Source organism: Podarcis liolepis (genome assembly GCF_965112155.1).
Source record: "Podarcis liolepis genome assembly, chromosome: 4".
Lineage (NCBI taxonomy): Eukaryota > Metazoa > Chordata > Lepidosauria > Squamata > Lacertidae > Podarcis > Podarcis liolepis.
This window is the reverse complement of record NC_139558.1, coordinates 92304050-92316184: the sequence shown is the minus strand read 5'-3', so window position 1 is coordinate 92316184 and position 12135 is coordinate 92304050. Positions and strand designations below refer to the sequence as shown.

Below are 12135 nucleotides of genomic sequence, written 5' to 3'. Positions count from 1 at the left end.
CTTCTTGGCCACTGTGTGAATTTTGATTGTGGACTTTGTTGGTCCCTTATCCCTTACAGTGGTACCTCGGGTTAAGTACTTAATTCGTTCCGGAGGTCCGTACTTAACCTGAAACTGTTCTTAACCTGAAGCACCACTTTAGCTAATGGGGCCTCCCACTGCTGCTGCGCCGCCGGAGCACAATTTCTGTTCTCATCCTGAAGCAAAGTTCTTAACCTGAAGCACTATTTCTGGGTTAGCGGAGTCTGTAACCTGAGGCGTATGTAACCTGAAGCGTATGGAACCCGAGGTACCACTGTATTTGGATCATTGTTGCTACAGAATTTCATGTAGTACATGGTAAAAAATGTGACCAATTTGTTTCTTGTTCATCCAGGATCCTTGGCAGGAATGTCAATGATGTTCTACAAAAGTACTACTATCTCTATGTACCTGGCTTCCAAACTGGTAGAGGTAAGCGTATTGTGGCTTTGTGTGTGTAAAACAACCGGAAGGAAGAAAATTCGGAGCACATCTACTCCTTCGTAGTGGTTTGGAGTCAGTGGGTCTGTTACACCCACATCTGACCTGCATATTTTCGTTTTAGGAAGGCGGATAATAATAATAATGGAAAAGGCACAGACCAGCAGGTGCAGGATGCTTCTTTGAGAACAGCAACCTGAGTGCAATGATGTTTGTATGCTTGCTGTGTTGCTGAGCTGGTATATCTTGTATGGAAAGCTAAAAGGTTGCTTCCACATGTTAATTTTTCCCTTGAGGAAAAGCAGCTCTGATCGAAATAACACCAGGAATCAGCTTGGAAGGATAGCATTTCATGCATCTGTTGGGCTTTTCCCTTTTGTATCTTTTCACTTCACTAAATGATGAGGTCTACTGGTTCCAGACTTGCTGTGTAATATTGCACCACACGGCGGCTGCTTATTCTCTCCGGAGTTTACCCCAGGGCACTAGGACGCTGGTGAAAGCAGAATCTCTGCATGAATTGCCACGTCATGGCGGCCAAAAACTAGCCGACCTAAGAGGGACATGTTGCTTAGGAGGAGAAATGGTGTGGATAAAAATAAGCTTCCATTGTTTTCTTTAAAAGCAAAATCAAAAAGGCTTCGAAAGAGCATGCCATTTCAAGTAGCTTTTAGAGGGCTGATTAGTTACTTCTCTAAGGAAGGAAGGAAAGAAAGAGAAAGAAAGAATAGGAGGGAGTTATATTGCTTGGACCTAAAATATCCTCTAATGCAATATGATGTTAGGTAGCTGTTTACACTAGAAATACCCGTATTTTTCCGTCTATAAGACACCCCATGTATAAGACGACCCCTATTTTTTGAGCCCCAAATTAAGAAATAAATATTTTAAACATTCCGTTTAGAAGACGACCCCTGATTTTAAACTTTAAAAAATTGGGGGGAAACATAGTCTTATACACGGAAAAATACGGTAAGTAGCAAAACTGCAAACATGTAAGTACTGCCCCATATCATTCCTAGAATTTATTCCCACTCCTGCAACTGATTGTGTCGTCTTAGTACAGTTCCCCTCTTCCTCACTCAGTTCCATGCTAGAAAGAGATTCATTGTAAGCTATGCAAAATCATTTAGGTACATGTTTCCTTGTCCCAGAATTTGAACATTTTCCCCAGCATTCTGGAGACTCTGTAAAACCTTAGGCCAGATTGGGATTTAGGTTTGGCGCCACCTGGCGGACAATAGGCAGCACTGCAAGTTTGCAAAAAAATGAAATGAAGAATTCAAACCGGAAGCTACTCTCTTAGCTCCTCCCTTCTCCTTCCTTCTTCACTTTCCCACTTTGCCTCGCAGAAATTGGTCCTTTTTTCAGTGCATCTCTTGCCTTTGTAAGAATACTTTGCTCTGTGTTTCTTTCATGTAACAGGCCATGTATTTCAAAGGCATCGAAGCCGGAAAGGTCCCTTATTTTCCCCATGCCGACAGTATCATCTACGCTGTGTCCACAGCCATCTGCTTCCAGGCAGTAAGTGTTCAACCTTTAGTTGGAAGCTGCTTGTTGTGTGTCTAAATCAATGAATCGCAGTTGAGTAAAAATATTTAGAAGCAAGGAGACAGTTTGACCCCGTGTACAAAGGTCGGTAGCCTCCTTCCTGTGTTTCCCAATAGCAAGATTGCCAGAGCTTTTTTTATGCTGTTAGACGAGAAGACTTGCTGAGGCTTTCAGGGGAGGAGTGTGTGTTCCCAGAACATCAAGCCTCAGCTGTCTGCTGAATTGAGCAGCCATTAGACTTAAACCCATCCCTTCCTTTGTGTGACATTAAAGTTGTGGTTGGTGGGAATGTTTTTATGATTATTTTATTATTACACTGTCTGTTGTTATGTTTTTTATTATGTCTTTATTACGCTTTTTTATTATGGAGGCTCCGTAAAATGTGTTCTTAGTGTTGTACACTACCCTGGGATCTTTTGATAAAGGGTGGTATATAAATTGAAATAAGAATACTGTATTTTTCGCCCTGTTGGACGCTCTGGACCATACTTTTGTACTGTTTTATTGTTGTGACGCACCTAGATTTTTTTGGGAGGGGGAAATAAAGGGAAAAAAATTATTTTCCCCCCTTGCAGGCGCGGGGCTGGGGTGGGGGAAGCCCGAGCTTCCCCCGACCCCAGCCCCCAGAACGGGAGCCAGAGCAATGCCGAAGCTGAGCGCAGCTTCGGCATAGCTCTGGCTGCGCGCCCGGGAGCGCAGGCAGCTCTGCGCAACCCTCGGGAGCCCGGCACGGAGCTTCCTGAAGCCTGGAGAGCAAGAGGGGTCGGTGCGCACCAACCCCTCTCGCTCTCCAGGCTTCAGCAAAAGCCTGTATTCGCCCCATAGGACTCACACACATTTCCCCTTCATTTTTGGAGGGGAAAACGTGCGTCCTATAGGGCGAAAAATACGGTAATAAGAATAAGAATATGGTTAAATTCAGATTTTGTTGTTGTAGGCCGTGATGGAAGTTCAAAACTTGAGACCTTCTTATTGGAAATTTCTATTACGGCTAACTAGGGGAAGGTAAGTAACCAGCAGTGATTTTAATAGAGCAGTTGCAGTTTTGTGAGAAGTTTGGTACTCTTTCTTGGGAGAAAGATCGATAGTCTGCTAAGTGAGGCCATCAGAAAGAACAACCACCCCAAAGTATCTCACTGGCTGTATATTAAAAATATAGGATGGTTGCAGTCAGGAAAGCACCATTCCCTTTGAATTTCCCTGGTTTCTGCTTGTATCGCAAGGTTTCATTTCCATGTCTATTACCAACAATGTTTCTTAATTCAGGTTTAAGAATGGATATTTGCATTTGCACACCATCACAGATCCTGTGAGATGTGGAGTGTAAAAATGCATACATGTCTGTGGTTGTGTGTTTATTCTAACTTAAAAGGGCCATCTGCATTGGCGCTTCTGGAAGATAATTTCCATTCTGACTTCTTTTTTAAAAAACAGTCAATTGCTTACACAAATACACCATAACGCTAAAGCAACAAATTGAAAATCATGTCATATCTGACAAGCTTCGCTCTTTGATTTGCAGTGATCAGGGTAGAATGCAGTTTGCGTGCAATGCCTCAAGTTTTAAATTAAAAAGATGGCACAGTGTGGGTAGCTTATCTGAACACAGACATAAGTTAAAAATGGAGATAAATAAAAAGAGCAGAAGGCAAACAGGGAAGGAGATATCTCAAGCTACCCAGGAACACTTTAATTGTTAATGCATTGGACTTAACACTTGCTAAGGTATCACACTGCCACACTTCCTTTAGCTAGAAGGAGGAGCTTCAGATTGGAGAAGAGGAGAAAGAAAGGGATTCGTTTGACACAGGACACATTAGTGTGCACCACATTGCACGCTATAACTGACAGAGTAGTGAGCTACACAAAAAGGGGTTGTTGTGAATATATTCTCAGTCTGCAAAAGATTTTGCTACGTTAGTCCTCAGAAGAGACAATATCCAAAATTTCTCTGGCCACCAGAGATTAGTCCATTAATCCATCATTTGAACCATTTAAGACATTGGAGTTCTTGTAAACACTCAAAAGCTTTTATAAAGCAAATAAAAGTTGCTTTTTGGCCCGTGTATCTAGTATGGGGGAGTTTTCACTTTGGCCTATCAGATAGATAAGGTGGCACTGTGGGTTAAACCACAGAGCCTAGGACTTGCTGATCAGAAGGTCGGCAGTTTGAATCCCTGCGACAGGGTGAGCTCCCATTTCTTGGTCCCTGCTCCTTCCAACCTAGCAGTTCAAAAGAACGTGAAAGTGCAAGTAGATAAATAGGTACTGCTCTGGCGGGAAGGTAAACGGCGTTTCCGTGTGCTGTTTTGGTTCACCAGAAGCGGCTTAGTCATGCTGGCCACATGACCCGGAAGCTGTACGCCAGCTCCCTCGGCCATTAAAGTGAGATGAGCGCTGCAACCCCAGAGTCGGCCACAACTGGACCTAATGGTCAGGGGTCCCTTTACCCTTTACCTTTATCAGATAGATATATTGATATATAGATATATAGATAGATATTTTGGCAGCCACAATTCCGGGAGTTTTCATGACTTATTTCAGCAGCGAATGCTTTGCAGGAACCGAGTTTCATTCAGAATCAGAGTTGCCTTATGCTCCCAAGTGATGCCGTGTGCTAAACTCTCGCCTTGTATTTTCTAGGTTTGCTGTCATGAACAGGAAAGTTTTGGATGTATTTGGTACTGAAGCATCTATGCATTTCAAGGACTTCGTACCTGCGCTTGACCCAAGATATACAGTGGCTCCACCAGAGAGGCCTGTTGAGCGATCTTGGTAGTGAGACGTTAGCCTGGGACGAAGTCTGGCTGATGTTTGTGCTGAGAAGTTAAATTAACTTTAACAGTCAAATAGACCGAAGAGGGCTTGTGTTCCACTTCAGTATTGTTTCAGTGAGTTGCGTTATCTTACCAATCAAAGCGTTGCTAAAGCACCGTAGCGAGATGCGGCTTTTAATTCTGCCGCTCCCTTAGTAGAAAGTGTCTCTGGATCACTGTGGCTGGTTGACGCAACCTGGTAGATTTTTGACAGAATTATATATCAATGGATTAATATATCAAAAAAAGATCGGGGGGTGGGTCTAAAGTACATGAATGTACTTAAAATAAAAATAACACCATTTTGAAAACAATTCATTCTAATTCATTCCGGTAGATAACTTAATAACGATATTTTTACATTTAGAAAATGAAAGGGACATTGGAGATATAATATCAGAATTCTATAAATTTTATTTTCAAAGTCAGATTTTAGTGGGGAATGTTTTCTCTGTTTCAGATAGGTGGTTAAAAAAAACAAAACATTGTTACTGGAAAATGTCTAGTACCATATTTATGACTGTACTGTTTATATCCAGCTTTGGCTTTGAAAAAGCCCCCCCCCCCCCAGCCTCTTCCCTTAAGTCGAATTGCATACCTCGAAAGCTACTGAGAGATTTAAAAAAAGATATAGTGGGCATTTAGGCCTGAGTAATGTAGTTCTTCAGATACGTGTATGAATAACTAGAAAGGACAAGACCACCACAGAATGGAATGTAGTATTGTTCTTCAGGTTTTGAGCTGAGCCTCACAAGATATACTAGATGGTTTGAAGAGCAAAAAATTGAAAACCTATATACAAGAGACTTAAGAAGATGATTGTGCCCTTGAATATGGAATTGACTTGATTTTTGTAAGCCTCCGTACTATGTCAGTAATCCAGTGGCCTTCCAAAGGAGTCAAAACCCCAAAGTTTTGAAAGGTGAAGCAAAACAGATTAATTTTTTTTTGAGAACATTGATGCTGTTTGCTTCTACATTTTGTTCTTTTTTTTTTTTAAAAAAAAAGGGTAGCCGATATACAAGAGCCATATTACAAGTATGTTAAATTTAGGGCAAGCTGGTCATTGCTCGAAATCCACTGCCCCTCCTTCCCTGTCTGATCCCTGTGGAACCTTGGATGTCCAGATTCCATTTCTATGATCAGTTCAGTTGGGTGCGGGCTGCAGTGAAGGAGCTCCCGAGCCTTTGGATGGAGAAGACATGGTACTTAGAGTTGTCTGATTTGTCAGAAGCTGAAATGTCTGTGCTTCGAAAAACATCAGAACGATTAGAGATACTGTTCAGATTCTTCTTTAATTGCTGCAGAGTTGTCGTTTTTCCAGCTGTGTGTGTATTTGTGCACATGAAAATTATCTAACAGAACAATTTCCAATATAACAGTGAAATTATATTTCCAAAGAACAGCAGTAGCATAATATCTCTTTAAAACATCCCAGGGAGCAAGCGGTATTTTGAGTTTGTGAAAGCTTTCCTTCAAGCTGTTATAAAGTGCAACGCTGGAAGAAAAATATGATTAAAAAGCCTGCAGTTTTAAGTACTCTTGATTTTGGCTTTTTGTTTTTTAGAAAGCCAGCAAGTTCTTTTTTCCTATTTCTTCTTAAAATTTAACATCGTTCCCAATGAATTTTTCTGGTGAACTCAAAAAGCACACTCACTGTGTCATGAACTATTTAATTTTAGTTAAAACTAATAAAGGTATTATGCTGCCATTGCTGTTTGATTTTTATTTTTTTTAATGGACCAATATGTTTGCCTCCGTTTATTTTCTGTTGTAGCACATAAACTTGCACGTTGGCCTTTTAAGTGAGTGCTGGTCATACTTGTTACATGTTGTTGGGTTTTCCTCATGCACTAAATTTTATATCAGGGTTGCCAAACAAATCCATAGCTTCCCTTTGAGGTAGGGGAGAAGTACGATTAACTAACACAGCACCGATGAGTGAACCGCTACTGCTGCCGAATGATTGTCAGAAGTGTCTTTGAAGAACGAAAACATCAACAGCTGGCTACACAAAACGTTTTTTGCATACCTGCAAGAGATGATTAACAAATCCCCTGACCGGGATAACAGTGGTGGAAAGTTTATTTGGTAAAGACTCTGGAAAGAGTACAGGCATTGAACTCAGGGACATTATGCCACCCACATGCCATATAATATAACAAAAAGACAACCCCAAAAGAAGAGAAACCCCTTGGAAGTGAAAGTTGTCTCCACAACCAACAGTAGTCCCATTGTCTTGACTATTCCATGTAATTCCATGAATAGGAAAGCTCTGGTATGGGTCAAGAACTTAACTTATAGGGCTTAGAGCAGGTGGTTGGAGCACACAGAAGCAACCATGCACTTGGAGCTATATTGACACTATTTCCTGCCCCAAAGCATCAAACCATCCAGACCTTTGTGTGTGAAACTTGGTCTTCCTTCTTGTATGGGCAGCCTGTGCCCAGAGGCCTCAAGTCTCTGGTGTCATGCAGTGGATGACAAGCCACCAGAAGCTCACACTTTCTTCTCTCCAGAGTCCGAGGGGCCCAGGATCATGCCTGATGTTACCAAGAGCTGAGTGCTTGGCGCTTACTTCTTCTCCAGGACAACATGGGAAGATCAAGGAAGGAGGCCCCAGAGCAGATGGAGATGGTTTGATGGAAAGATTTTGAGTGAGGATGGTTCCGGGGAAGCATTTGTGATAACCATGAAAATGGCTCAGCGACCAGTGCGTGCCCAGGCGTCTTGAATGCCCGCCGTAGTTCTGAGCTTCGCGGTGGAGCTAACTTGGCAGCAAAGAGTGCGGAAGGGGAAGGCAGCTCAGCAGCCAGACTGAGCATCAAGTCTTGGAGGTACATGGACAGCAAGGGAGAGATTCACCCATCAGAATATGGTAGTCAGATTTTTGGACCATATCTAGGTCTCTATCTCATTAGTTTGAACACCTTACTGGGCATTTTGGCTTACGGGTCTACAGCATGTTTTTCTATTTCAGCCGAGATCTTTTTATACACCTTTGTTCACAACCAAACTTACTGTAATTGTGCCACGGCATCTAAAGTGGTTCAGTTTGGCTGAGACCACTGAACCACCTCTGTCTCTGTCTGGGCTTGAAATCCTCTGTCAGACTGAAATTGCCTTGTAACAGAATGTTTCCCCCCAGTTTTACTTAAGCAGAATTGTGTTACGAAAATTGACTGTCCCTTTGCAACCCTCAGAAGACAAACCAGCAGGACCTGATGATCTCATTCACCACTAGGAGCTGTTCATTGAGGCTGTGCCAAATTTTCACGAGGCTTGAGATTTTTCTTTTTCGCAGTGAAAACTGGCATTTCATGGGTCATTACGTTTTGACTGAAGGAATAGCATTCCTGGAGGAGGAGGAAGAGGAGGCGTTACTCTTCACTGCAAAACTACCGTTCCTCAAGTTCTCTTGTCCAAAGCACTGGTCAAGGGAGAAGGAGATGGTTCACACTTTTCTGGAGATTACTTTAAAGGACTCGTTCCACAGTAGTATGGACAAAGTGTGAACCTCCTTCTCCTCCCTTTTTCTGAGAAGCAAACTAAAAAACAGAAGCCGATCTCTCTCCCCCCCAGCTCAACCAAAATGCTGTCCACATGATTCATGTATAAGGATCTGTGACTTGGAGGTCAGATTCAAACATAGAAGGAAGGAAGTTGCCATGAATGTTTGCAAGAAGCAGAGAGAGGGAGGCACAAGAGCATTGTGTCTTCTTCTCTGTAGACTTCCTGGTCTTTTAAGAAGGCAAAGGATACTAAGTCCCCTCATCAGATGCACATCCATCACTTTGGGTCAGACCTAGCAGTGTGGGGAGAAGCACAACTCACACTTCCTCTTTCACCTCTTTATAGGAACACCAGAAATAGAATCATAGAATTGGAAGAATGATAGAAAAATAGGGTTGGAAAGGGATCATGAGGGTCATCTATTTCAATCCCCTTGCAGGGCACGAATCTCAGCTGAATCATCCATGACAGGTGACCATTCAACCTCTGCTTTAACAAGGAAGGAGAGTCTACCGCCTCCTGAGGGAGACCATTCCACCATCGAATAGTTCTTCCTGTCTGACTGTTCTTCCTGATGTTTATTCCAAGTTTCTCCAAAATCAGTGGGACTTGGCTTAGGATCCAGGGTAATGAGTGTGGGGCATTTTGAGTTTTTCTTCATTAGGATGAAATGGTGAGTTAGGGACTCTGTGGGAGCTCTTATCTCAAAGGCTGCTTCCGCCATTCCTCTTGTCCTCTGTGTTTCATATTTCTTGGCGATCATGGTTTTTGTGTAATGATACATTTTAAAAATATGTTTTAAGGAGCCTGTGATTTTAACTGGAACGGTTGGAAGTAAATAGTGAGCCTTGCCACCTCTCATCTCTGATTATTAAAACATTTCCTTACTGGAGAAGTTGCAATGCTTGGATTGATTTAACAGAATAAAATTATTTGACGGAACCTGTTTCTCAGACGCCAGGCTTTCTGACCCAAATCTTGTAGAGACCATTTTGTTGAAATAATCATACAGAAAAATCTATTAAATGCACTCACACACTGCTGATACTACAAATATCCACAAGAACACCTTTCATGCATGTGGTGAGGGATCTTTCACACTGAACTTGTGGGTGGCAGAGTGGGTGACTCCAAAACAACAGCACAGGGCATGGCCATGAGACCATAAATGTGTGAGGGAGTTCACCTTAAGCCACCACTGAAAGCAGATTAAATGGCCACAAAACCCTTACGTGATCATTAGAACCTTGTTGGCTTGGGCTGCTTTGGGAGGGAGAGCCAGACAGAAATCAAACCTATCAATAAAATTGCCAACTCTGGCTGTTCTCATGGGCTCCGGCAGCTTCCTATGTTCCTTCAGCAAGAACAGGGACCTCTGGAATGAAACTCAACTTGGGACAAGTTTGGCTTCATTGCCTGAGGCAAGTTCAGCAAGGCCCACATTGCAATATTAAAAGCACTGGGCCTTCTCCCCCTGCCAAAATCCAGTGCTTGTTACAGCTGGCGATGGCCAACGGCTGTCTTGATTTTCAGAGTGCAGTATGATATTAAGCGAGAAATACTTAATCACAAACGTGACAAAGCAACCATATAACACAGCCAGCTGTGACACACGTTAAAACATTGGGAGGGGGGGAGGGGATTCAGTGTTGCACCGAATTCAGGACACGAGGACAGAGAAATTTTGCAGAAATTCCTACCTTCCGTACACAGAGCGGAATGTGTATTGGAAGAAAAAGAACTGCAGAAGCTATAATTAGCGTCCTCTTCTTAGAAAAGCTGCCCCACTGAAGAGACTTAACCAGTTTGCTGCAGAAAATGGGGACTGGAGTGGGGTGGCCAGTTCTGCTTCCTTTTAAAGAACGTAAGAAGAGTCTGTTGGCTCAGTCCAATGGCTCATCTAGTCCAGTGTTCTCACATGGGCCAACCCGATGCCTGTGGGAAACCCGCAAGCAGGATTCGACCACAATATGCTTCTCCCCTCCTGTGGTTTCCAGCTACTGGTATTCAGAGACTTTGTTGTCTGCAACTGTGGAGGCAGAGCACAGCCATCAGGGCTAGTAGTCATTGATAGCTCTCTCCATTGATTTGTCTAATCCTCTTTTAAAGCCACCATCATCTCCTGTGGGAGCAAGATAACGTCCTCCATAACTGGTCCCAGTTACTAGCCCAGCAGCTGTGTTTTGTGCCCCTCTATAATATTTCCAGGAAGTCTTCAAGGGTCACCCTTTGTACAACATGTTGCAGTAGTCTAGACTGGAAGCTAGAGTGCAAACTGGCCCCCAGAATATCCCTGACTTGGGGGCTTCACAGCTGCCTCATCAGCCTTAGTTGCACATGGTCCTTCAGAGATGACAGTAGATCCATCCATCCATCCGAAGAAACTACATCAGCAGAACCAGACGCCTTCATCTGCCCCAGTTGCAACAAACCATTTCTCTCCCATGTCGGCCTCCACATCCACAGCAGGTGCTGTAACTCTCCAATGGTTTGACTTCAACCCCAAAGGCACACTCTTCCATTGTCTCCCAAAACAGACGGACACTCACATTATCTCCCTGCTACCTCCCCTTTGGCTGCTCAATTCCTTGGCAGGCACCTGGTCAGCAAATGCAATCCTTGTGTCAGCTGTTACATATGCAGCCCACTGTTACGGTGTGCATCAAGATCTGTGGCTTGGGGAACGCTCCCAACATTGGTGTCAGAAGTGGACTTGATCAGAGGTTTCTGGACACCCTCTGAAAACTAGTCAGCGGGGCAAGGAAGGCAGGGTAGCTGCAGTGCAGTCTTTTTCAAACCTTTTCAGGCCCCTTGGTTCCAAAAAACTTTTCTCCAGTGCCTGCTTTACAAAGCATTATTCAGCATAGCGGTTTGCACAACCGATAAGGAAGAGGACACAATAAAATTCAAAGCACTAACAATTAATTGCACATTTATTCAAAATCCAGTATAAACAATGGATGAACCTGATCCTGTGATACTAACTTTTCAAAGTCTGATAGTTACACCTTAACATCCCCTGCTGCCCTCCTGCCTCTCAGCAACCCAGCAGGTAATCCCACCATCCCCCAGGTGGCAGTACTGCCCACTGGGGGAACTATGGCTATGGCTGTTAAAAGCTCTTACAATGGTACCTCGGGTTAAGAACTTAATTCGTTCTGGAGGTCCGTTCTTAACCTGAAACTGTTCTTAACCTGAAGCACCACTTTAGCTAATGGGGCCTCCAGCTGCCGCCACGCCACCGCCTCACAATTTCTGTTCTCATCCTGAGCTAAAGTTCTTAACTCGAGGTACTATTTCTGGGTTAGCGGAGTCTGTAACTTGAAGTTTCTGTAACCTGAAGCGTCTGTAACCTGAGGTACCACTATATGCTTCTTGCAGCTTCCGTAAGTATAGCTCAGGGGTAGGCAAGCTAAGGCCCGTGGGCCAGATGTGGCCCAATCGCCTTCTAAATCTGGCCCACGAACGGTCCGGGAATCAGCGTGTTTTTATATGAGTAGAATGTGTCCATTTATTTAAAATGCATCTCTGGGTTATTTGTGGGGCATAGGAATTGGTTCATTTTAATTTTTTTTCAAAATATAGTCCAGCCCCCCACATGGTCTGAGAGACAGTGGACCGGCCCATGGCTGAAAAAGGTTGCTGACCCCTGGTATAGCTGTACAGTGGTACCTCGGGTTACATACACTTCAGGTTACAGACTCCACTAACCCAGAAATAGTGCTTCAGGTTAAGAACTTTGCTTCAGGATGAGAACAGAAATCATGCTCCGGTGGTGCGGCAGCAGCAGGAG

The 12135-nt window shown here is 43.5% G+C and overlaps 1 protein-coding gene across 1 annotated transcript in view; it reads left to right on the top strand.

The window, feature by feature from the left end:
* The window catches only part of TMEM135 (transmembrane protein 135), a 180085-nt gene extending 170851 nt beyond the window's left edge, over positions 1 to 9234 (top strand). Inside the window, exons 12-15 of the mRNA XM_083499784.1 lie at positions 377 to 453; positions 1888 to 1986; positions 2951 to 3018; positions 4657 to 9234. Of these exons, the coding sequence (XP_083355910.1) occupies positions 377 to 453; positions 1888 to 1986; positions 2951 to 3018; positions 4657 to 4792 (380 nt within the window). The 3' untranslated portion in view covers positions 4793 to 9234. The remainder of the gene's footprint in view (positions 1 to 376; positions 454 to 1887; positions 1987 to 2950; positions 3019 to 4656) is intronic.
* The last annotated feature ends 2901 nt before the right edge of the window (positions 9235 to 12135 follow it).